Source organism: Portunus trituberculatus, chromosome 25 (assembly GCF_017591435.1).
Source record: "Portunus trituberculatus isolate SZX2019 chromosome 25, ASM1759143v1, whole genome shotgun sequence".
In the NCBI taxonomy this organism is placed as follows: Eukaryota; Metazoa; Arthropoda; class Malacostraca; order Decapoda; family Portunidae; genus Portunus; species Portunus trituberculatus.
In genome coordinates, this window is record NC_059279.1 from 2465001 (window position 1) to 2490000 (window position 25000).

At 41.7% G+C, this 25000-nt stretch overlaps 3 protein-coding genes and 1 non-coding gene across 16 annotated transcripts in view; 3 read left to right on the forward strand and 1 right to left on the reverse strand.

Annotated features, from left to right (window-relative positions):
- The window catches only part of LOC123508914, a 10531-nt gene extending 5056 nt beyond the window's left edge, over positions 1–5475 (forward strand). For both annotated transcript variants that reach the window (XR_006676033.1, XM_045262939.1), the window contains exon 2: positions 4768–5475. Coding sequence is in view for 1 of the 2 variants with exons in the window: in XM_045262939.1 (XP_045118874.1) it covers positions 4768–4916 (149 nt within the window). In the remaining variant the exon portion in view is untranslated. The remainder of the gene's footprint in view (positions 1–4767) is intronic.
- Positions 4737–10768, reverse strand: LOC123508913 (PEST proteolytic signal-containing nuclear protein-like). Of its 4 annotated transcripts, none has more exons than XM_045262937.1 (4): positions 10676–10768; positions 8408–8595; positions 7963–8114; positions 4737–7540 (listed from the first exon to the last, which is right to left on the reverse strand). In XM_045262937.1, the coding sequence occupies exons 1-4, from the start codon at positions 10677–10679 to the stop codon at positions 7405–7407; spliced, it is 480 nt and encodes a 159-aa protein (XP_045118872.1). In that variant the 5' UTR covers positions 10680–10768; the 3' UTR covers positions 4737–7404. The 4 variants fall into 4 exon arrangements, with proteins under 4 accessions (XP_045118872.1, XP_045118871.1, XP_045118870.1 ...); XM_045262936.1 differs by having other exon boundaries at positions 10664–10768; XM_045262935.1 differs by having other exon boundaries at positions 7963–8111; positions 8408–10760.
- Positions 10769–12067: 1299 nt separating this feature from the next.
- The window catches only part of LOC123508560 (zinc finger protein ubi-d4 B-like), a 23784-nt gene continuing 10851 nt past the window's right edge, over positions 12068–25000 (forward strand). For 2 of the 9 annotated variants that reach the window (XM_045262316.1, XM_045262324.1), the window contains exons 1-10: positions 12068–12303; positions 13883–13992; positions 14225–14361; positions 14818–14835; positions 16939–17037; positions 17610–17774; positions 18747–18846; positions 20646–20906; positions 24143–24423; positions 24967–25000. The exon at positions 24967–25000 is cut by the window's right edge and continues 138 nt beyond it. In XM_045262316.1, coding sequence (XP_045118251.1) covers positions 12260–12303; positions 13883–13992; positions 14225–14361; positions 14818–14835; positions 16939–17037; positions 17610–17774; positions 18747–18846; positions 20646–20906; positions 24143–24423; positions 24967–25000 — 1249 coding nt within the window. In that variant the 5' untranslated portion in view covers positions 12068–12259. The remainder of the gene's footprint in view (positions 12304–13882; positions 13993–14224; positions 14362–14817; positions 14836–16938; positions 17038–17609; positions 17775–18746; positions 18847–20645; positions 20907–24142; positions 24424–24966) is intronic. The other 7 variants (XM_045262319.1, XM_045262317.1, XM_045262321.1 and 4 more) reach the window with 7 other exon arrangements.
- On the forward strand, positions 18290–18362 carry Trnav-gac. Its single transcript has one exon. It is a non-coding gene; the product is annotated as a tRNA-Val (tRNA).

Genomic DNA, 25000 nt, shown 5'->3' on the forward strand with positions numbered 1-25000 from the left:
TTTCGAAGACTTTGACATGTGTGGAATGACAAATTAAACATATTCAGAAACGTGTGTGTGTGTGTGTGTGTGTGTGTGTGTGTGTGTGTGTGTTTGTGTCTTCTTCCAGATCTTCAATTCATACTAAATATAAACACTTCAATCAGCTTTATAATCAGTTTTCTTTTCCTGCACATTCCAGTCTTCTAAGTGCCTACATATGACATCAGTTTCACTCTTTTTTTTTTTTTTTTTTACTCTGCCATGATTTTATAAACAACACAATCTAATAACCATCATATTGAAAATCTTGGGTCATGTTGACTTGGCTAATCACTCAAAGTTTCAAGAGCTAATAACGAAAATAAAATAAAAGGCGACAGAGACAGGCAGACAAGCAAGCAGATAGACGAACAGACAGGCAGACAGGTACGCAGATAGACAGGCAAACAAACATACAGACAGTTAGATGAGCACCGTAACAAGTAGACAAACCGATAAACAAGCAGATAAACAGGCATGCCAACGGGGAAACGAAAGGAAAAATGAAAGAAATAAAAAGAAAAGAAACAGTAAGAGATTGTAAAGGAAAACAGATGGAGAATTAGACACACAAGCAGACAGTAAGATAAACATAAAGACAGACTGCCATGTAAAAGCAATACTAGGCAGACAGACAGATAAACAGAGAGAAAAGAAGGAAGGCAACCAGATAGAAAGACGGAGGAGTAAACAAATAAAGAGATAGACAAATGCAGGGAGGGACGCAGGATAAAGGCAGGCGTGCTGTAGCCTCTCTTGGTGACAGGGACAACGCATGACCTGAAATAATAACGAAAGCAGCAAGGAAATAGTGCTTGCCTGCTACGCCTCACACTGGCAAGGACGCTGAGATTTGTTGACACGTGCACTCATATCCTTCGTTTCTCTCAAAAGTGTCAATTTGTCACAAACCTCACGCGGGTGGTATAATATGAAGTATCTTAGCTTTTTGTTTTGTTTTGTTAGTGTTTGTAAATGGCTAAGTACGTAGAATATTGATTTAAAATACTATAAATTCGCTCAAAATTGTCGAATATTTCTTGCTTTCTTTTCCCGTTGCGTTATTTTTTTTCTTTGTCTTGTTTTGTTTTGTTTTTGCGCATCTGGTGTTTTCTTTTTTTCGTTATCTATTATCATTATTATTTTCTGAAGTGTTTGTAAATGGAAAAACAAGTAAAATGTTGACCAGCTTAAAAAAAAAAAGATATCTAGCGAGCCAACCAGCTGACAAATTGACTGATTGAGTGACTAACCACATTAATAGCTAACTCGAGTAACCAATTCAACTAACAACTAACTGATAATACCACTACCCAAATGTGCACACACACACACACACACACACACTGCTTACTTGCTTGCTTATGGTTGTCCATCGCTGACGATGACGACGTCTCTCCTTCTCGGGGTGAGGGATGGTGTGTGAAGGAGATGATGATTAAGGCGGCAGATTATGGGGTCCTCGGTGGCTCCTCTGGTGGCTACGGAGCCCAAACTCCGAGGCGCAAATTCTGCTGCAGGTAGGACATGAGATGCCCTCGTCAGGAAGAAGAGGGCAGCGGTCAATTCGGTCGTGTCGACGCCGACGCCGTTCCTCACAGGCATGTGTTCGTGCTGTTTCGAAGGTCTCCACAGCATGGCGGCACGTTGAGTGCCACGAGGTCCGATCACTGATGAGGTGCTCCAAGTTTGACGGAGGGACACCGCACCGCTTCAGAGTCACCTTTAGGTGGTCCTTGAATCGTTTTTCTGACCACCAGCACTACGATGACCTGTGGCAAGCTCTCCGTAGAGAATGGTGCGAGGGAGTCGGCCGTCATCCATACGGCACACGTGGCCGACCCATCGGAGTTGGCGTTGGATGATGAGCGCCTCGACACTGATGCAGCCGGCGCGCTGAAGAACAGTGATATGCGGGATACGGTCTGTCCACGTGATTCCAAGGATCCGCTGGAGGCTCCTGATGTGAAAAGCCTCGAGGCTCTTGATGTGGGCTCGATATATGGTCCAAGCCTCACAACCGTATAGCAAGGTTGAAATGCAAACTGCATTATAAACAGCGACCTTGGTGGCAGTAGATATGTTATGGTTTAGGAAAACCCTGCGTGACAGTCGCCCGAAGGCACTAGTGGCTTGCCGGAGTCTGTTCTGCACTTCGTCTCCGATGTTACAGGATGAAGACAGGACGCTGCCTAGGTAGGTGAAGCTGTTTACCTGCCTGATATCCTCATCTCCAACTTTAAAGGTAGTAGGAAGGGATTGATCACCGTGAGCCGAGCGTTGATGGAGTACTTCGGTCTTCCTGGCATTGATGACAAGCCCTGTGCGAGTGCAAATGTCAGCAGTAGTAGACAGGGTTCTTTGAAGGCCTTCTGCTGTGTGACTAATGAGAGCAGCGTCGTCAGCGTACTGCAGCTCGAAGACAGTCATATTTCTGGTCTTTGTGAACGCTTGGAGCCGTCGTAAGTTGAACAGACTGCCGTCAAGACGGTACCGGAAAGTCACGCCATCCTCTAGCTGGAGATGGTACCTAGTTAGAAGTGTGACTGCAGACATGTATATGTTGAAGAGGACTGGCGCGAGAACACAGCCCTGCTTTACACCAACCTTGACTTCAAAGGGATCAGATTCCAGGCCACCAATTGTAACGCGGGCAAACATACCTGTGTGGAATTCTTTAAGAAGCTTGATAAATTTTGGGGACAGCCGAATTTAACCAAAATGGTCCATAGGAGGGAACGGTTAACTGTGTCGAATGCTTTTGTAAGGTCGACGAAGGCAGCATAGAAGTCACGGTGTTGTTCCCTACACTTTTCTTGCAGGAGACGAGCTACGAAGATCATGTCCGTGGTGCTCCTTTCCTTGCGGAACCCACATTGTGACTCTGGGAGCATGACCTCTAAGACGAAGGAGAGAAGGCGGGAAAGCATGATCCTGGCTAATACCTTTCCAGCCAAGGACAAGAGGGAGATTCCTCTGTAGTTCCCGCAGACGGATTTGTCACCCTTTCTCTTGTGTATGGTTATAATGTTTGCATCTTTCCATTGTTGAGGAAGACGTTCTGTTTCCCCCAGGCTGCAGATGAAATGATGGAGGCGTCGGTGCAGGAGATCTCCACCATGTTTGAAGATTTCTCCAGGAATACCATCGGGTCCCGCTGCCTTCTTATTCTTCAGAGCCAAAATGGCTCGAAGAGTCTCAGGAAAGGACGGGATGGAGTCCATCTCTACAAAGGGAGGAAGAGTTGGGAGGCGGTTAATCACCTCAGGTTCAGCTGGGTTGATGCGGCTAAGCAGTTCGCTGAAGTGCTCAGCCCAACGGGAAACTACACCCAGGCGGTCTTTGATTAGAGTCGTCGGCAGATTTGATAGGGACGGTGGAGCCTCTGATCGGCCCATATATTGTCTTGACAGCATTATAGAAGCCATGCAAATCATGGTCATCAGCAAGGCACTGGATTGCATGAGCCTTGTCCTTCCACCATTTGTCCTCCATCTGTCGGAGACAAATTCGTGCCTTTGAGCGAAGCTCGGTGAACCGGGCCCGTAGGACAGAGGAAGCTGGGTTATTGGTGGCAGCGTCACACACACACACACACACACACACACACACACTATTGTCCTTACCATACGAGAATAAGAAGCAAATAAGAATAAAAGTAACGAAAGAGTAAGAAAAGAAAGGAGTGAAATTAACGAAAGCGGAGAAGAAATGAGAGAAAATGACGTGGAATTAGTAACCTATACTCTCTCACTCTCTCTTTCAATTTCACCTGTGTGTGTGTATATACATCTTGGCTCATAAGGACCATGTCATTTTCCTCCAGTACCTGATCTATGTTTGTTTCATGTTTAGGGGGAGGCTAGCATGTTCCGACCTCCTTTCTTTGTTGTCTACTTTTACAACAATAAAATCATCAATCAAATCTCTCTCTCTCTCTTCTTCATTGCATACCCAAGTTCTGTTTGCAGCCATTGTCATTTTCCTATTATCATGGCGAAGAAAGGAATTACACACACACACACACGCACACATGGGAGTCCTTAGCTCAACTCTTACTCGTGCACAGGAAATGGAAAATTAGAGATGTGATTGCAGTAGGAAGAGAGTTGCAACATCTTCTCTGGTTGGCTTATACTCTCTCTCTCTCTCTCTCTCTGTGTAATGTTGAATAATTCTCGTAACTCCCAAATACATTTAATTTTCTCTTAGCCTACACGCCCCTGCCTTAATCACACTTCACGCCACCAATAACCGGTGAATTTTACTTTGTGTTCACGTTTGATGTGCATTATTGTTGAGACCAGAACCACTTTGAAAGCTCAAACTAAATTGAAGTAAATATATCTTGGTATATGTAGTAGTACTGTGTGTGTGGGTATGTATTTGAAACTGGAGAAGGGTGATGCTTTTCAGAACTGGAAAATTTTCAGATAAGCAGATTCTCTCTTCCCCAAATAAAAGAATTTTCTTTGCCTTACAAATAATGTATACCTTAAATATTGACCAATCAACCAATCAGTAGTTCTTGTTTATCTAAAAATATCAATTGTATGTTAATTAAAATTCTATCAAAAATATATGAAATGAAATTCTACATACATATTCTTGATAGAGCATTAGTCTCTTGCACATGGTTGATGATCCCTCACCCAATCAATTTCTAACTTCCAAATGCAACTCATATCTACTAATCAAGGGTGAATAATATCACATTTAACAAATCATGGGAAAATTTATTTGCAGAAATAATTGAGGTCTGGTATGGCATCACACTGACTGTTGCTGCAAGGAGAGGACAGCACCACACACTGCTGCACACAACACCACTGCACGGACCCAATCCTTCCCATCACCACGGCTCCTCCAACTCAGGCTCTGGGAAGCTTTGGTGATGTCCTCAGGCAGGTTGTGGTGACAAGGGTACTACAAAGAGTGGGTGCTGTCACTTCCTCAGGTGGTCAGTTGTCACTAGGCTGTTGCTGACCTTCATGCAAAGGTACACAACACTGCCACCGGGAAATACATACAGGAAATATAAACAGGCTTCTGTAAACTAATGCTATGGTGTTGTATGGGTTAGGCAGGTAAAGTTATAAGTAACATAATTGTGCTGAACCATAAAGAAATAACCACATAGAAAAATAATTCAATCTAGAAAAAAAATCAAATGAAAACGTCAAGAACTTATATAAAGTACACACTGGTTGGAAAGCTCTAAAACAGCTTTGGTGTCACTGGGCAAGATTTACAAAAAAGCTTTCAGAACAGGAATGGAGCAAGGGGTGTTGACACAAACAATGCCCAAGAATATGACTTTCTTCAAATAACGTTCAGGTTTCAAAATGAAGGAGTAACAAGCTTGCTGAAGGTGGTGTTTGAAGGAATGCAACGCTCCCTGGTGATGTGGACTGCCTGTACATATCAACAATGTCTCCGACACCACACGCTTAACCTTCAGTGTTAAAACAATCGTTAAAAAGGGAGATGTTCAATACAGATAAATGTATACATGATAAGTGATGAAATACTGCACATGTCTGTACAGAATATAATGCCATCTGCCACTGTGTAATGATATATGTAAGTCTGTACATTTAAATATATATATACTATATATATATTTCTTATAATAAATTCTCAACCACAAATAGTACCTTAATGATGCTGTTGATGACAGCTTCAAGAAACAAAGCTATGACAGCAGTAGAGAGTTTAAGAAAAGATAAAAGATAATATTACAAACAGTGCTCAACAAAAGACAATTTTGCTGCAGTGTTACTGGAACCTGAGGCCTTCAAGCAACACCTAAAGAGGCTGCATCCACCAACTGGCCTTTAGAGTTGCTGGTGGACAGAGGGAGGGATTGCAATCACTTGGGGATTACAAGCAAACTTGGCTATCCATGGGATGGATGGGACTGGGAGGGTCAAGGAATCAGGGTATTCAAAATGTGGTTCCAATACTGCCCTTGGCAAAAGGGCTTGGGATCTACTCCATAGGAACTGAAAGGCCAGCTGACTTCTCTATTTTTTTTCCTGATAAATATGATCCATTACTTATGAATTTGGGCCACAATTTGCCTTCCCTTGGACACACACCTCCCACGGGATACAACAACCCAGTGGATGCCCAAGCTTGCAACTACAGATGGACATGTTCAGAATGTGTTTAAATACAGCATACCATTAAAGTGCAAAAATTCAAAGAACATTGGAATTTCACAAAACAGTTCATTCACAGTGGCTGAAGATGTCTGGATATGGAAAGCTGGTTATAAATTCTCAGTGAAGCACAGGAATTGATGTGACTCAACCTGACTTAGCCTGCATAGATGGCAGGCATCCAACTTTCATGCTGGCCTCTATCCACCACCACCACCTTCACCAGTCTCATGGAAGGGCTGATGGACTGTGATTCTGTGCTTGCCGAGGGAAAACTGCGATGGCACAAACTGCACTATTTAGTAATAATGTTAAAAGTTACTTATCAACCACATCAACTACTGAAGTATGCCTTCCTCCTCTCCTACACCTCAAACCTGATTTATACCTCCCTACTTCTCACACCAGACTTAAGACATAGCATTCCTCAGAAAGACAAGTTCAAGCTAATACTTAAGTATTATAACATACTCTATGGCAAAATCCCAAGATATAAATCCCAATGACAGGTACATTATATTTCGTGCAATGTCAATTTGTAGCCAGCAAAGAAAAGTAATCTCTTAGTTATTCCGCACTCCCTCTTGATACAGAGCATTGCTGGTGAAGAATAGTTTACTGCAGGTAAGAATATCCTTTTGTCAATTACATCCATGAGTTCACTGAGATAAAAATCAATAACACGTAAGTAATATTTGGAACTAGAAAGCGTGATTCACACCATAACTTTATAACAAGTCAAACAAACCTGCTGGCGGCTTCCATGTGTCCTGTCTCAATACACAGTACTGAGGGGAGCACACTGCCTGCTGCACCAGCCTGTCCTGCATGGAGCATGTGGCATGGCCTACACACCTCACTGATACAACCAGACACCCATAATGCCATGCCAAAACCATCGTGAAGTGCACACACACACACATGCACACACAAGCACGCACACACTCATGCACACACACTCCAACCCTCAAGATGTCAACCAGTACTGCAACTCAGCTATAACTCCATCATGTGTGGAGGCCTTTATGATACAATTTATACACACAAAACTGATGATGGGTGACAAGACCTTCTGGCCGCACAGCTACACCTTAAGGCCTAAAGGAGGGATGTCCAAATAACCAACAAGTCCCCAATGTTACCCAGCCCAGCACAACCCAGACCAGCTCTCAACTTGCCACAGGCCATGTCAGGTGCACGGCCTCACCTACTGCCACCCCTACACACTGTCCGGCACCACTTTGTTTGCTTTGTCCTGCACTTCCTTCAGCTGCTTCTCATAAATCTTTTTAGAATCACAGAATCCCATCCGGGTCTTGCCAAAGCTGTTGGGGCCGGCAGATGTTGGGGTATCCCTGGGGGAGAGAGAGAGTCATTACAGACTGAGAATGGGTAAGCAGTGTTCACAAAAATCTTACACCATGTCAATTGGTAATCTGCATTCCTCTGCTTCATGGCTAGTCTGCAGAGATCCAGTTGTTACTTAGATGAAGGACTTATTAACTGATTGATTGGCACTAGTCATGTAGTGGGATTTCAAGACATGGAGTGGAATGCAGTATCTAAAGGAAGTTGTAAGCACAGTGATCCTTAATAGCATGTATGTACAAAGGTAATGTTTATGCTCTGCTCTCTTCTACTGTGTGGATAGCCAGTTAAGACAGGTGTTGCCTATATCAATGTCTGTCTAACTACTCTTGCAACATGTCAGCACAGCCTCCTTCCTCCACTGCTGTCCCTCACTGGTGCTGTGATTGAACAAAGTGTGTCTACTCACCTGCCAATGTTCTTCATTCTCATCTTGGCCTCAGGTGGCATCTCTTCCTCTTCCTCGTCATCATCGTCATCACCGGTGCTGAATGCTGCTGCTGCTGCACCAACCTTCGGCTTCAGGAGGGAGGTTGTTCCACCCGTCTGAGATGCTGCCTTCTGGAGCAGAGTAATGGTACTAATAACTAGACAAATCACAAGTCATAAATGACTTATTTATCTGAACGTTTGCCTCGGAGGAACATAACTGCTTAGTTGTCATGATTTCTGTTTACTTCACACACTTGCACTAATGATTCAGACAATTTTCGCAAGATAAGGTAACTCATAAGTTTTCATCAAAGAGTACCAGGAATATAATGACAAGCAAAATGATATAAACTCTTGAAAATAGAATGTAATTAGACAGTGGAGTAGAACACCCTCCTGTCAGACCATCCTGCAACACCCACCTGTGACTGGCCCAGCTTGATGGAGATGCCACCACTTGGCTTCTTGACAGGGAGGCCTAGCTTCCCCTCAGGTTTGCTGCTGAGGCCAAAACTAAGCTTTTTCTTAGGCTCCTCCTCCCCCTCCCCTTCCCCCTCCTCCTCCACTGGCCGCTTTGGGGCAGGCGGCCTCTGGTCCTCCAGTGACGTCTCTGGAGATAAACACTGGCGAAGGTGAGATAAAGAAACCCGTGAGAAGAGGGTGGAAGCGAGCACATCAGACAACGCAACATTAACCACCATCACCAGTTGCTGCCATGGCCTGTGTCCTGCCTGACCAATGTTCACCAGGACATCTGTCAGCAGTGCAGCAATGCAAACTATAAGATGCTGCCAGTGTCCCTCAGTGTCCTGCCTAACTGTCTCCAAAATGTGCATTTTATACAATACAACGCCAACCTCTGTTATTCACTGCTGCTGTCTCCAATTACCCTAACTGTGTATTTGTTACTTCAAAACTGGTTGTCTTGTCCTACTCAACAAGTTTCTGTGAATTACAATAGTCTTTCTAACCCTCACACACAACAGAATGAGAATTTTATAAGTTTGCTTAAAAAATCGTAACAAATTATTAGATCACAGACAAAGCTTCAAAATATTTGTTGTATGAAATTCAACTAAGCAGCTTTAACAACTGCATCATGATCACAACTGGTCACAAATTGCCCATCAATCACTATTACTATTTCTTTTATGTACATTATGCAAATTAGCAATTCTGAGATTGAATGTTACAAAGAAAATGTAAGAATGACTATCACATTAAAGTCTATTATGGATTTTTATTTAAATGTAACAATAAATCATTCTAGAATTCAAATTAGAAACTATGACAAATATGACCAATACCATATTATTAAATATCAAGTAATGGATCCATGTAAATCACAATTGAATAATTAGAAGATAAAAACATACTTTTTTTTTTACAGTAGAGAAAAATTCTTAAAAATGTCTATTTCTGATATAATATTTGTGTCACCTGGATATGAATAAGAGGTTAGAATTTGACTGACACGTGGAAAAGGCTGCATCAGGCCACTGTACTCTGATTATGAACCTGATGATAAGGAATAAAATGTATGTTTAAGCTGAATCTGAATGCATTCAGTGAAGTACTTCTTGGGTCTGTTTTCAGGCAACTACTACCGGTAATTATTGTACTCAACACACACATTCGTTCAATCAATTAGTGTCATGAGAAGGAAGAATCAATATGTACAGTAAAGCACTTCAGACATTTACAACAAATAAGAAACTAAGCTTAACATTTACTCAGTTTGATACAGAAATTCTAACTTCACAGTAAATTTAAGACACGATCAACAATATCAATCAAAAATTCTTGGAGGAAGTTCGTAACACGACTTCAGCACAGTAAAGCAATCAAAGTGGCCACTTAGTTAATTTAATCACTAACTCAAAAAATTACCTTTATGCAGTACAACTATCCTTCCTCAACCCTTCAGTAAAAAAGAACGTTAACAGAACCTAAAAAATCAAACGAACCAAGAATGTATATATTAAATTAATTCATATTAATCTTTCCTTGCAATCCCTCAATATAGCCACAACCTTAGCCTTTACTCCTGCTCGTAACCCTCCTCTCAATACCTCAGCGTCTTAGAACTCAACACGTGCTTAATGAAGGTAATGCAATCAAAACAACCATATAAAAGAAAGAAAACAATATCGGTGGACCTGAAACACTAACCAGTACCAATGCACACAATATTAGAATACACCAATGCACCACAACCCTGTCTGACCTGACACACCTAATCCACCTGGAGAACCAACACCATGACACATACCAACCAATAGTGAGGAGATGGATATATTGTAAGGAATTACCATCTATAACTAAACATACACTAATATAAAACGCAGGCCTATCCAACACAAGCCTTCTAACCCTTACGACACCTGCCTCCCGAAAGTGCCACCATCACCACCCCCGCCACCACCACCACCACGCCCCAGGCCCTGCACTCCCCACACCTAGCCGGGGGGCACAGATGAGAGCTTGCACTAGTCATCCTGGAAAACAAAGGCTGGAGGGTGCTCGATAACTCAGGGCCAGAATAACACGAGGTTTATTACAAGCTGCCACTCTCAGCCTCGGCCAGTGCAGGGCGCCACTCAGCCCCCCGCACTGCCCAGGTCACGGGGAATTTTAAGATAGACTCGATATCACAGGAATAAGCAATGTCACACTACCTTCTCGCTTACTCATATTGCCTAAAAAGAACTGGCGAAGCTCATAAATTACAGACGACGCCGACAGTTCCCTGCGCGCGGCGGCCCCGACTCGGTATTGGCAAATGTCCGTCTTCCTTTCCTTCTTGAATTTTTATCATAATACTCTTAAAAATCCAATATAACAAAAGATTAGTGAGAGAAAATATTATGAATATTAATTTAATGATATAAATGATGACCCTGACCTAAAGATAAAATCAAGAATATTCTAAATACGATATAAATGAACCTAAAGCCAAAGTTCAAGAAGTGCCTGAACATATCCAGCACAAAATATCAGCAAAGATTGAAATATTTAACAAAATGCTTAGTCACCTAATATAAATATTTTTTGCATCTATTTATCGTGCAGATGAGCTTAGTTTGTAAAGGGGGTTGAGAAAAGCCAAAAAGAATCCGTTATAAAGACGAATGCCAGCTACCTATTGCCCTCTTTACCTAATATTTCAACTTTTATTGTTTTAAAACTCAACAAGTACATTTATGCGGTGCTGGGTCGCGCCCGAGTTTGAATTCAGTAACATTCTGTATTATTTTCCTTTGACAGGTTTCAGTTTTTTTTTCTCTCAATATAGTGAGAAGGGCGTGATAAGGGTCTCCCTTTCATGGGGAAATGCTAAGATAGAAGAATATGTCACGGAAGAAGAAGAAATGAGTCATGAGTTTCATTATACATAGTAAGGGATAATGTAATAAATGTGGAGGGAGCAGGGAACGAAAAAGGTACAACTATCAGAGGAAGGGGGGTTATGGAGTGAAGAACAAGGATATGGATCCATATGGGACAAAGAATAACATTTTAAATGCACATTGAATAAATACATCAATCATTTGAGAAAGCAATGAACAACAAGTAAGTTGCATGGAGTAAGAAATTGGATAAACAAATTAAATAGAATAAATAAATAGGGAGAAGGCACAAAACAAAAGCATAAGAATTATGGAGCCATGGAACAAAAAGCTAAATTGAGGATATGACCCATGAATTCAGTTATGTAAATTGAGTTAACAGAAAATGAATAGCTTTCAAGATAAAAACAAAAAGGGAAAAAAATGGGGGAAGGAGTCACATGATAAACAAAAACGTAATGGGAGGAAGGCAAAAAACTACTAAAAACTAAATCAAATAAGCAAATCATGGCCTTGAGTAAATAGAACAAGACAAAAATAAGAGTGAGGCGACAAAAAAAGACAAAAAGAGGGGGGAGAAGAAGAGGTAATCAGAGAGGAATCATGGGGGATAAACAAAAATGCAGGGATAGGGAGGCATGGGATGAAAAGCAAAATCAAAGAAGTAAACTCTACCCACAAATAAGTGGAATAAGACTGCAAAATAAGCGTGAGAGACTAGGAAGGAGTGAGAAGGGACCAAATAGTTGCATGGGAGTCGCGGCGGTCACGGCACGCAGCCCTGGACGCAGCGGCACCAGTAAACAAATGGGTCGAAGGCGGCCACTATACAACTAATTACTGATGGACGCCGGAATTTGACACCTAACTCCCTGATTTCCCACGTCCTCTCGCCCTCTAGAGGCTCCCTGGACCGCCGAGGAGATGGCAGACACACTAGTGCAGTCCAATCTGGAGAAAATAAGCAGGTGGGTGAAGGAATGGCTTAGGAAAGACAGCTGATCGTGACACTTGGCCTGCCCCTGCTTGCTTCCCTGACCTGCTGCCCCTCCCCTTGACCTCACACCAGATCCAGCAGGGCACAGCGGGCAGGGAGCGTGGCCAGGGGAGTCCTCCATGCCCCCCACAGGAACATAGGACCTCTCTATCATGCATGAAACCTTACCGGAACAAAGTAGTGGGGTTCTTTATTCATATTTTCGAGTCCCCGGGGTTGGATAAATGATACAGTCTCTATTTCGCTTCCCCCCCGTGTGGGTAGAATTGTCTAGCTTTGATTTGTGAGGTGGAAGGCTTTGTGTGGCGTGGTTAGGCTTCTTTGTATTCAAGTAATCCTTCCCCTTTATCTGTTGTGGTTTAGCTTTGTCTTCTATTATTGCGTTAAGTTTATGTTGTACCTAATGGGAGCTTGTGACTGTAATTAGCTTACTTCACGAGGGTGTTCATATGGTAAGGAGCTTTGTTTGTGGTGAGTGTGGTTATATATGTTATCTTTTATGTAATGTTTTGTATTTCTTCATTATTCATTTTTTTTATCTCTTTAGGAGTCTAGTTGATAGAAGCTTACCTATAACTGTTCTTATCATTTACTTGGTTATTGATATTTTCCAGGAGTCTTTGTTAAAGAAGGTGTGGTTGTTGTAATCCAATCAATTCTTTTGTACCTGTGTATTTTGTGGTTTTGTTGTGTTATTGCATGAAGTTGATGAGTACAGTAGACATGAGCCAAGAAAGAAAGCCAGTTTACAATAGCAGGTTTACAGTTTTTATGGAGTTTGGTGGAATTGTGCCTCTTAATATGTGTAAAAAAAAAAAAAAAAAAAAAATCTTGCCTAAAACTCATACCTATATATATATATATATATATATATATATATATATATATATATATATATATATATATATATATATATATATATATATATATATATATATATATATATATATATATATATATATATATATATATATATATTTTTTTTTTTTTTGTTGGTTTTGATTATTCTAGGTGGCTGAGTTTAGTTGATAGAGGCTTAGAAATCTGATCAGTAAATACTAACAGATTTTTTTTCACACTACACAAAAATAATTGATTTTGCAGATTTTTTTTTTTTTTTTCCACACCACAGATAAATTATTGGTTTTGCTTAAATAATACTGATGTTGATATCTATTCAGTATGACTCTTATAATAACATAAATTATTGTATTGAGCTGTATGCTTTGTTTTCATGGTATTTATAATCGCTCGTTATGGCCAGTAGAAACAGAGGATGTGGCTTCCAGGATTATCATCAGCAGCCGGCTTATCAGTGTCAAAGCCTTCCTGTTTCATTATGCCTGCAAAGTTTTCCTTCTTTTCTATTCTATAGCTAGTGATGCGGCACTCCCCCTGGTAATGTCCCAATCCCTGTGCTGGTTAACAGATTCCACCTCTATTATCTCCTTCCACTTATGTATCTTTCCACCTTCTGCCTTCCTTCCAGCAACTTGAGCTTTGCAGAGTATAAGTCATGGTTCATCTTCATGGTAGTTTTTTTGTTACAGCTTCCTGCAAGATGTGCAGTACCGCTCCCTGATGATCAACAGTGCCAACTACAATGTTCGGCTCATGAGGGAACGCAAGACCCGCCTCCCATTCCTTGATTCACAGACAGGTGCGTACTGCCTTGCTACAGACTCACTGCAAAAGACCACAGGCAGACACATTTTTACTAAAGTGCATGGATCCTCAAAATATATTGCAAAGAATACTTACCAAAAGATGTTTTTTGTAGGTGTTGCTTTTGTGCAAAAATTGGTAGTTTAACTAGAAGTTTCTGTATCTGTACATTATACCAAAGTAATCTTTACTCTTATCAGTGTACTCTTCTTGTTTTTACTTGGCAGGAATAGCCCAAAATCCATGCAAGCTGTACATGAGTGCCCGGCACCGCATGCCGGGCACTGCCGAGGGCCAGCTCTATGTGTACCCGTCCCAGCGCTGGTGCTGTCGGAAGCGGTCTTACATGGCGCTTGCCCACCAGGTTTGTTGATTTCAGTAGAAGAGTTTAAAATTGTAATCTTTTAAATTCATGCAAGTAATCATGTATATTTACAGGGCAGTCATGTCTACAATGCCTACATATATTGTTTTCATATGTATTGCCAGTAAAACATACATTTTTAACATATATCAAGGTGATATAGAACTTTTACCATTGTAACACTTTTTTAAAGGTGTTTGGATACTATTTGTGAATTATGATTACCTTGCTGTTTGTCCTGTGTGAAACATCACCATGATTCAGTCTTTAGACATTAGATACCTTGGTGCAGCAGTGAGCACCTTAGAATTCACTCACATGCTTTATCCAGAAGTGTTTAGAGGTTAAAAGATGCCCACATCAATAGATGTTGCTGCTCACACACAGAGCAGCCACCTTAGAGGACCTGTAGTAACATATTAAAACAATCCAGTCTTTGTTTCTTCTAACCACCAGCACTGGCTCTTGAAAAAGGTACTTGTAGTTTATCACTAAATGTTACAGGCATGTGGATCATCCCATACTGCATGGAATTGCAAACAGTACATATATGGTAAAATGTGTGAGTTTACCTCATAGCAAAAAGATTGAATCTAGAGGGCTTGAGTGCTGTGGTGACTCTTTGACATCAGTATTGTGTTCTAGCCTGAGGCAGTTGGAGTGTGTTGTGGTATGTATGCTTGTCCCTTGAGTGAAGGCTTTTGACACATTTTCATTCTGCAAACATATCTTTTTCCATGAGGTGTATTTACATATGTTCATTTCTTCTCAGTGACTCTACCATATATCATTATGTGAAAATCTAGAGGATTTGGATTGAAATATATAATGTTTACAATGTTGATTTTCCACACACAACATTACATCTTAAAAGCCTTGTCTTGAGTGGCATGCCCCCCTTGAGGTGTGGTGCTACTTGCATGATGGTAGTGAGGCAAATGAGCCCATGAGAAAGAAAGAAGGACAGACAGATCAGAATGGCCTCGTCAGACACCTGTCTCAATTTGTCGTATCCTTGAACGTGCATTATTTTGTTCTTCATGCCATTGTAGCAAAGTTGCAATGATTTATTTACAGTATGTATTCTTTTGTTATAGTTTGTGGCATTGTTATGTAGTCCTTATTTTTTTTTTTACCTTTGTTGAGGTTCATCTGCTGCTTTCTTTGGTAAACCACGCTTATGATTGAGTATTGTGAGAATATGTCTTCCTGATTAATACATTGATATATAAATTTGTTTGCATGGGATGAGGTTCTGGGAAAGGATGTACAAAACAAGGAAACTTACAGACAAGTAGCACACAACACATCAAAGTACTAAATGTGGAATCTGCCTTGCAAACAATATATAACTTTGGAAACTAGCAAGAATATACTATTTGTTAGTAAATGTGGGGAATGATCAGAGGATCTTGTAACCTGGCAGGAGTGAAAGGCTGGTAGTTCTTCCCTCTTGTATGTTCACAATCCTACAGGAAGAGAAGGCCATTGGCAATACACATGGCTTGAAGGGAGTTGAGATATTTTGTAATGGATCTTATTTGACTTGGTTATATAACAAGTAGAATGCGAAGATGTATTGTATATCTATCAATTAGTTATCTTTATTGCAAGAAATGGTGTGGTATGTCTGTATGATTACTGTGTCATATAAATGTTGTTGGTGTTTTATTAATGAGGAAATTGAACAGTATAAAGTATTATCATGCAACATTGTAATGCATAAATAATGTGACATGTACTTTAGATTTGTTGTTGTTGAATGCAATGTGTGTGTATGTGTGTATCTAGAGGCTTGACCTTTTTATTTTTCCTTCTTTTTTTATTTTTTTCCTCAAATGAATTACTGTATTAAGGATAATTGGTATGACATTGTGTGTGTGTGTGTGTGTGTGTGTGTGTGTGTGTGTGTGTGTGTGTGTGTGTGTGTGTGTTCACCACGGTCGCCTGCTCGTCACCCAGCCAGTCTTCCCCATTACGGAGCGAGCTCAGAGCTCATAGACCGATCTTCGGGTAGGACTGAGACCACATCAACACACAACACACATCGGGAAAGCGAGGCCACAACCCCTTGAGTTACATCCCGTACCTATTTACTGCTAGGTGAACAGGGGCCACACATTAAGAGGCTTGCCCATTTGCCTCACCTCTTACCGGGACTCGAACTCGGCCCTCTTGATTGTGAGTTGAGCGTGCTAACCACTACACTACGCGGTGATGTGTGTGTGAGTGTGTGTGTATTTACCTAGTTGTATTTACATAGTTGTAGTTTTACAGGGCCTGGGCTTTATGCTCGTGTGGCCCCGTCTCCATATCTACACTTATCCAATCTTACTTTAAAAGTATGCACACTTGTTGCAGACACTACTTCTTCATTTAAACTGTTCCACGTCGACGTGTGAGAGTGAGTGAGTGTTTTAATCTTATAATGTGTAGGCATGTGAATGTGTGTGTTTGTGTTTGTGTGTGTGTGTGTGTGTGTGTGTGTGTGTGTGTGTGTGTGTGTGTGTGTGTGTGTGTGTGTGTGTGTGAGAGGCAGTGTTCATTGAGATAAGTGTGTGTGTGTATACTTTGCAGGCCATCAAGGAGCCTGAGGGGGACGAGCACACCATCGTGACTGTTGAGAATCCGGCAGCTGTCACCACTGAGGAGAACAACTTTGCTTATGAGGTGAAGGTGAGACAAGAGTGTACGCATGCACACACTGGGATAGCATTTTTATTGATTAATTTTTTTTAGGGGGTATGGACAGTGTGTAATTCTGTGTTGTATATGAAAGCTGGTTGTATTGTGTGTAGTATGCTGTGATGTAATGGCTTGTATGAGTACTGTATGCATTTGTTTTCATTATTGGGATTCACTTTGTTGGTGAAGGGGATTGCTATGGCTAAAGATTGTGTTGTCATTCATTGTTTTTATCAAAGCATATCACACTTTTTTATGGCTTCATGTTTTGTATAACAAGTTTTTGCTAAAATGACAAAAAAATATTTATATAAACAGTAATACACAAAACCACTTTTTTTTCTTAAATTGAGTATTTCTTCTATATAGATTGTGTGGCCTTTTCTATTGTGTAGTGGGCAGTGGTTTATTTTACAAGGCAGCCTTTATGTCTCTGATTGCTTTGTTCCCCAAGTGTAGACATTACTAAGCATGTTCAGTGTGGGGAACAGGGTGGGACAACATCCATGTCTTCTTGGGTAACCTACCACTGCCTCTTCTTGTCTTTGTTGGCATCTGAGCAGCACCTCTGCTTACCTCAGGAGCAGTACTACTTTGACGAATCAGCATTTCTGGAGGAGGAGGAAGAAGAGCCTGATGATGATGATGATGACACATACTCCACACGTGCTGTCCCCACCAGAAAGAGGAAAAAGCCCCCAAAGCTGCCTAAGCCTGTTAAAGTGAAGGTATTGTGTCACTATTCCTTGCTTTTCTGATTGAGGTGAATCACAGTTTGTTGATTTTTGAAGCTATGGATAAACTTATTGTCACTTTTGTATTGATTTATGAGTGCAGAATTCTTATTCATAGATAAAGTTTTAAAGAATTGATCTAAAAACAGTAAAGATGATTTTTAATAGAAAGAAGTTTGTGATTGATCTTGGTTCAGAATAATTCTTTATTTATGAACTCTTAGTAAGAAACACATTTGTAAATTAAGATTCGCCATATTTCACATTATGCTGATTCTTGAGATAAAGCTTAGTTTCTTTGCTTATCCTGGATCATGTCTAGATTTACACAAGGAGTTAGGGAAATTAAAAGGTGATTATCTTGTTTTTATCAGGAGATATTTCTCTCATTTCTATTCTTGATAGCTGAGACAAGGCAGGCACACACACACACACACACACACACACACACACACACACACACACACACACACACACACACACACACACACACACACACACACACACACACGTAGCTAGCTCAGTGGTTAGAGCGCTGGCTTGACAAGCCAGAGGACCGGGGTTCGATTCCCTGGCCGGGTGGAGATATTTGGGTGTGTCTCCTTTCATGTGTAGCCCCTGTTCACCTAGCAGTGAGTAGGTATGGGATGTAGATCGAGGAGTTGTGACCTTGTTGTCCTGGTGTGTGGTGTGTGCCTGGTCTCAGGCCTATCCAAAGATCGGAAATAATGAGCTCTGAGCTTGCTCCGTAGGGTAGTGTCTGGCTGTCTCGTCAGAGACTGCAGCAGATCAAACAGTGAAACACACACACACACACACACACACACACACACACACACACACACACACACACACACACACACACACACACACACTTACCTTCAGAAATATTTCCTCATGTTTGATCTTGAACGTTACCTACAGTGGAAAAAAGAATTTGACAGGCATTCCCACCCTTTCATTCAGACCCCAAGTGGGCGAGGACGAGGCCGCAAGAAGGACACCCAGCCTAAGGTGACAGCAGAGGGGGAGGAGGAGACACCAGGGAAGCCGTATGAGTGCCAACGTAAGTGCTGCGCCTTGTTATTGTGCCTTGCTGAGGGAAACACCTTTGACATCCAAACTCTCTGACAAAAATTTTGGGTTTGTCATGCCCTGGTGGGGTCCCAATGTCATTGCCTTCCTTTGAACCCAAGCCCCTCACCAGCTGCACTGTGTCCGCCAGATGACGTGCAACTCATGTGTGCTGGATTATGCTTAGTTGTTGTTTATCCTACCTGTTGTCCCCTATCACCTCTGCATGTAATAATGTTAACTTTAATGCTCCAGAATTTTATCTTTGATTGCTAAAAAGGCAAGATGACAAAATAGTATACTAAAGTCCCTGCATTTGTGACTGTTTGGTTAAGTCATGTGTTACATAGAGCTGAAAACTGTGAAGTGTGTGCACTCTGTGCACCATATTGAATACGTATATGTATATATATAGGTACTTGTTATTGATGAGAGAAAAATGTTATGTGGAATACATAGATGGAATCAATGTCTGTTCTCAGCATCATAGAGTTTTTTTTGTCTTCTCTTTATTTCTTTTCCTTTATTTCTGTGTCTATCTACATATATGTTAGGGTGGTGTCCAGTGTATCTGAGAATTACCAAGACCATTGATTTGTCTCTAATCCTTGTCTCATCATAAGATTAGGCCAAAAAGTTTCCCAGTTATCTTGCTCATCCCTTTCAGTCATCTCTTATGATACACACACAGGAATGAGGTGGAGCTGAAAGTTGTGAGACTGTTTATGTTGGCAAGAAACCAAGCAGTTCATGGTGATGTCTGCTCAGCAGGGACAGTCAGTGATGAGTGTGTGTGTGTGTGTGTGTGTGTGTATGTGTGTGTGTGTGTGTGTGTGTGTGTGTGTGTGTGTGTGTGTGTGTGTGTGTGTGTGTGTGTGTGAGAGAGAGAGAGAGAGAGAGAGAGAGAGAGCGAGCTGTCAGCATGTCAGTGGATTTTGTGCTGTCATCACCAGGACGTGTGTTACATTTTTTGTGAGCGTATTCACATGCACAGTTGTGATTTTAAAATAGAAATATCAGATTCAGTGTAGTAGCTATACCATATAGCAGAACTACATATACATGCACTTCAAATGTGAAGAACTTGTGCTTCTTTCTAATTTGATGGAAAGTGCCTACTGATTTTTCTAGTTCATACATAAATAGTAAAAATTTGTCAGTGGTGAGTTCACAGATGCAGAGGCTCTGATCTGTTATTTGATGGTTGATCCTAACTGCAGCAGAAGTCATCATTTATTCCCTTCTTGTTTCTTCTAGTCCTTTCTTTTTTCTTTTCCTGTTAAACACCCAAGAGAAGTCATGCTGTTACCTTTCCACCCACTTCATCTAGCAGTCATGTATACTCTTCAATCATTTGTTTTTGTTAGTCATTCTCACTTTCTCACATTCTTGCCTCTGTTTCCATCTATTAGGGTTACATTGAATATTTCTAAAGCAGCTTCACTATGTAAGAAAAGCTGGACATTAATTACATAATGCCTAGGTAACTGAGTGGTTCTAGTTTTCTTTAGAATTATTGTGCAGTTACAGAGTTATAATTTGCTTTGCTTTGAAAGAAAGTTTTGATGGTGGTAGATGAGTTACAATTACTTAAACTTGATAGCTGTGAGATACAATGATTGATTTCAGTTGATAGAACAAAATGTTTCCATCTGAGGGCCAGTATTTGTGCACCAGCCAGAGACTCACTATTGGCCGGGAGGGGAACCACACTACTATATTATTTCAGTGGCCAACAAACCAAGACTGCAGCATGATGGCTGCTGGAATATTGTTGGTTTTGACTTACAGTGTGTGGCGCTCGGTACAAGACGAGGCAGGGCTTGTCCTACCATCTCTCGCACACACACAAAGGGGGCAGGGCTAACTCCGGGGGCGGGCGTTCCCGCGGGGGCGGCAACAGCAACAACAACACTCCAAGTGCTCATCCCAGGGCTGATCCAGCCAGCTACCAGCCGCAGGCCTTCCAGTCTGATGCCCTGGCTGGCCTGGCAGAATTTCAGGACAATTACCTTGGCTACCTGTCGGCCGGTCAAGATGCTTCACCCACGGGTATGCCCCCTCCCCCTTGTCTTCGGCCCTGTCTGTGCTTGCTGCCACTTGCCCCCAGCCTGAATGCTTGCTATGTCTGAGAGGTAGATGATTCAATTACCTTGTCATTCACCTGACAAGTAGCTAAATGAGAAGCAGAGACAGTAAGAGTGATGTGTGTCATGCTGGTCTGCTTTTTGGATGTGGCCAAAGCTGGGGGCTGCTGGAGCAGGTACTCAGCTTTGTTTGTTGTGCTGTGAAAGCTTTCCTTATAAAAAGCTTTGTAGTTAGTACTTGCCTACCTCTGCTGCTACTCACCCCTCATGCAGGTGTTCTGCCCTGCAGCACCTCACAATGCTGCCTTGCCAGCAGTGAGGAATGTGTCCGTTCTGTGCGAATGAGTAAAGTGTGGTGATTTTTTTTTCAGCACACTGGATCAAAACAGTAAGCATTTGTTAATGTGTTGAGAGATCTGACTGAAAGCTTTGGTTGAGGTTTATTTTATGTTGATGTGTGCTAACAAATATTGTTTTACTTGTCTGAATTGATACATTATTTTGTTTATCTTACTTTTTTTTTGTTTCTGAATTTTGTTAGTTTGCTTTGTTAAATGTCACATTTTAAGAAACATTTCCTTAATTTTCTTTCAGATTATTTTGTTATGTGATTACACAATGTCACACCTTCAAGTATTCATTTAATTTAATTTTCTCTCGGAAAATGTATGAGTCTGAAAATGAAAAGATAAGGCTGGTAGAGAGTTTAGGAAGTTTGATATATACGATGAGGATGAAGGTGGGGAGGAAGCTACTGGAAGTGCCTCTTATAGCAGGAAAACATGTTCTTTATGGTTTGCAAATGTTTCAAATTTCAATGATTAAGTTGTTTTTTCGGATAGTTTCATGTTGATTTAGGTTGAAAGATTATGTAGACAGTCCTTCTGAAGTGTGTGTAGCTTCGTCCTTTGTTGCTGGAGGAATGTGAGGGTTTGTGATGGGTACAGTTTGTCATGTGGTGCTTGAATTGTCTGCTGACAAGCCTAACTCACTACTGCCTAACTGCTGTTCTCTCCTCATAGTGAAACACTCCTGCTCAGTTTACTCCTGCTGCATTTTTTTTTTTTTTTTTTTTTTTTTTTTTTCTGTCTTATGTCTAGCTTTCACATGTTTGATTATTATTTTTCACTTGCATGATTCATCTGCCAACACACGCACACACGCACACACACACACACACACACACACACACACACACACACACACACACACACACACACACACACACACACACACACACACACCGTGTAGTGCAGTGGTTAGCACGCTCGACTCACAATCCAGAGGGTCCGGGTTCGAGTCCCGGAAAGCGGCGAGGCAAATGGGCAAGCCTCTTAATGTGTAGCCCCTGTTCACCTAGCAGTAAATAGGTAGGGTAACTTAAGGGGTTGTGGCCTCGCTTTCCCGATGTGTGGAGTGTGGTGTGGTCTCAGTCCTATCTGATGATCGGTCACTATGAGTTCTGAACTCTTTCCGTTGGGGAAAGACTGGCTGGGTGACCAGCAGACGACCATGGTGAATAACACACACACACACACACACACACACACCTTAGTGTAGTGGTTAGCATACTCAGCTCACAATCAAGAAGGCCCGGGTTCGAGTCCCGAGCATGGCAAGGCAAATTGGTGAGCCCCTTAATGTTTAGCCCTTGTTCACCTAGCAACGACTAGGTACTGGATGTAATTTGAGGGATTATGGACTTAATGTCTCAATATGTGGTACACACACACACACACACACACACACACACACACACACACACACACACACACACACACACACACACACACACACACACACACACACACACGTCCCGGTAGCTCAGTGGTTAGAGCGCTGGCTTCACAAGCCAGAGGACCGGGGTTCGATTCCCCGGCCGGATGGAGGTATATGGGTGTGTCTCCTTTCACGTGTAGCCCCTGTTCACCTAGCAGTGAGTAGGTACGGGATGTAAATCGAGAAGTTGTGACCTTGTTGTCCCGGTGTGTGGTGTATGCCTGGTCTCAGGCTTATCCGAAGATCGGAAATAATGAGCTCTGAGCTCGTTCTGTAGGGTAACGTCTCGTCAGAGACTGCAGCAGATCAAACAGTGAATCACACACACACACACCTTACCATGCACTGTATTGTCTGCTAACCTTAGAAAAGTTAACAAAATTTTGTAGACTCGTAAAAACAGACAAACTAAACAATCTCTTTATAGTAAGAGTGTCAGTTTGTGAAGATATTTATTAATAATTGCCATGTTTGTCAACATATAAGATGCATTCCTGTTTTGTGTACTTTTATTAAAAATATATTGATATGTGAATGCTGGGTGCCAGGTGATGTTTTATGATTTGTTTTGGAAAAATGCATCTCATATGTTGTGAAATATGGTGGATTTTGTTTAAAGAAAAAACAATCATAGATTTGTAGTGGAGCTTGAAATGAAATATCAGATCATAAAGTTTTGGGGAGTGCACTTGTGTTGTTTCACTCCAGGGAGATCAACAACACACAGACCACACTCAACTTTTGGGTTCCTGCTTCCTTAACATGATTTTGTTGTGGCTGACTGCTTACCTGCAATTTTATCTATTTATTGCTGTAATCTTAATGCTTTAACAATTTGAGAAATAGATTGTAATTATAATTCATAAGAGGTACTTACATGTGATATTTGTGAATGTTATGTTATTTAATGACTAACTTTTTATGTACATGTGTATTTGAAATCTGCTTTTCGTTGTTTAGATTAAGATGTGTTTGTTGATCTCACTTGTATTCTCTAATGTAGTACTTATCAGTCATCTGATAAGGTGAATTGCCATTTACAAACAGTCATGTTCCTTGATTCATGGATCTTTATTTGCTGTAGATTTTCCTTTTCCAATTTAATGCATTTTTTATTCTAAAGTTTGTTGTATTGATATTTTTATCTACAGTTACCAATTTTACATTTATAAATCAAGACAAATGCTTAGTTTAGTGTATTTGTGACTTGAAATTATGCAAATTGAATGTTTGTAACCTGCAACTCACCTCTGATGGTATTACCAGTGAAACAACCGGCCTAATTACTGCTGCACACTGACAGACAGCCACAACAGTCACATCAGTCACTGGAGACACTCACAGCATGCACTCATGACTCAGGTCAGCATAACTCTCATGACACCGTATAGCGCCAGGTAGTGAGGCAGCTGTGTGTTGCAGGCCAGGGTGGGTCCGGCACTACTAGCACCGCCAGCAGTAGACGGTCCAGTGGGGGCGGCCTAGTTGGGGCAGGGGTGCCTGTGCTGGGGGGCAACAGTTCTCCCGTGGCCTCCAGGGGTGGCAAGGTTCCCACCTCCACCGTCTGGTCCAGTCTGGCCAGTGTGGAGTCGGCTGCCTCCCTGGTGACCTCCACCCCTGCCCCGGTGGTCACCCCAACCCCTGAGCCACAGCTGAGGGAGTCGAGCCCTGCTGGTCTTACTCCTCATGACCCAGAACAGCAGGTGGGTGTGTGTGGTGGTGGTGAGTGCAAGGTGGAGGTGGTAGAGGGTGTGTACATGTACCATCATTACATGTGTCATTGCCTTACTCTCAAACTTCCTCACATGTTATATGATTTCAATACTGTGCTGTTTTCTTCTAGTTTGCTATACTAAAACCCATTCCTTAAAGATTGTTCTGCACTTGTAAATATTAAACACTCAAAGACAAACAGACAGAGACAGAGACAGAGGGAGAAAGAGAGACAGAGGGAGAAAGAGAGACAGAGGGAGAAAGAGAGACAGAGGGAGAAAGAGAGACAGAGAGAGAGAGAGAGAGAGAGAGAGAGAGAGAGAGAGAGAGAGAGAGAGAGAGAGAGAGAGAGAGAGAGAGAAGTATATTCCTCACAGCTAAATAGCACTTGCTAAGTATTAGAACACCAGAGAAAGAGAGAGTCCCACCAAACATATTACCTGAGATCTACACTAAATACGTACGCACAAAACAAAACAAAGTAGGAACAGGAAGGATGAAGCCTCCCGCACTAACACACCACATGACCTCAGCTTGGTGTGGCTCCAGTGCCGGCCCCGCCACACC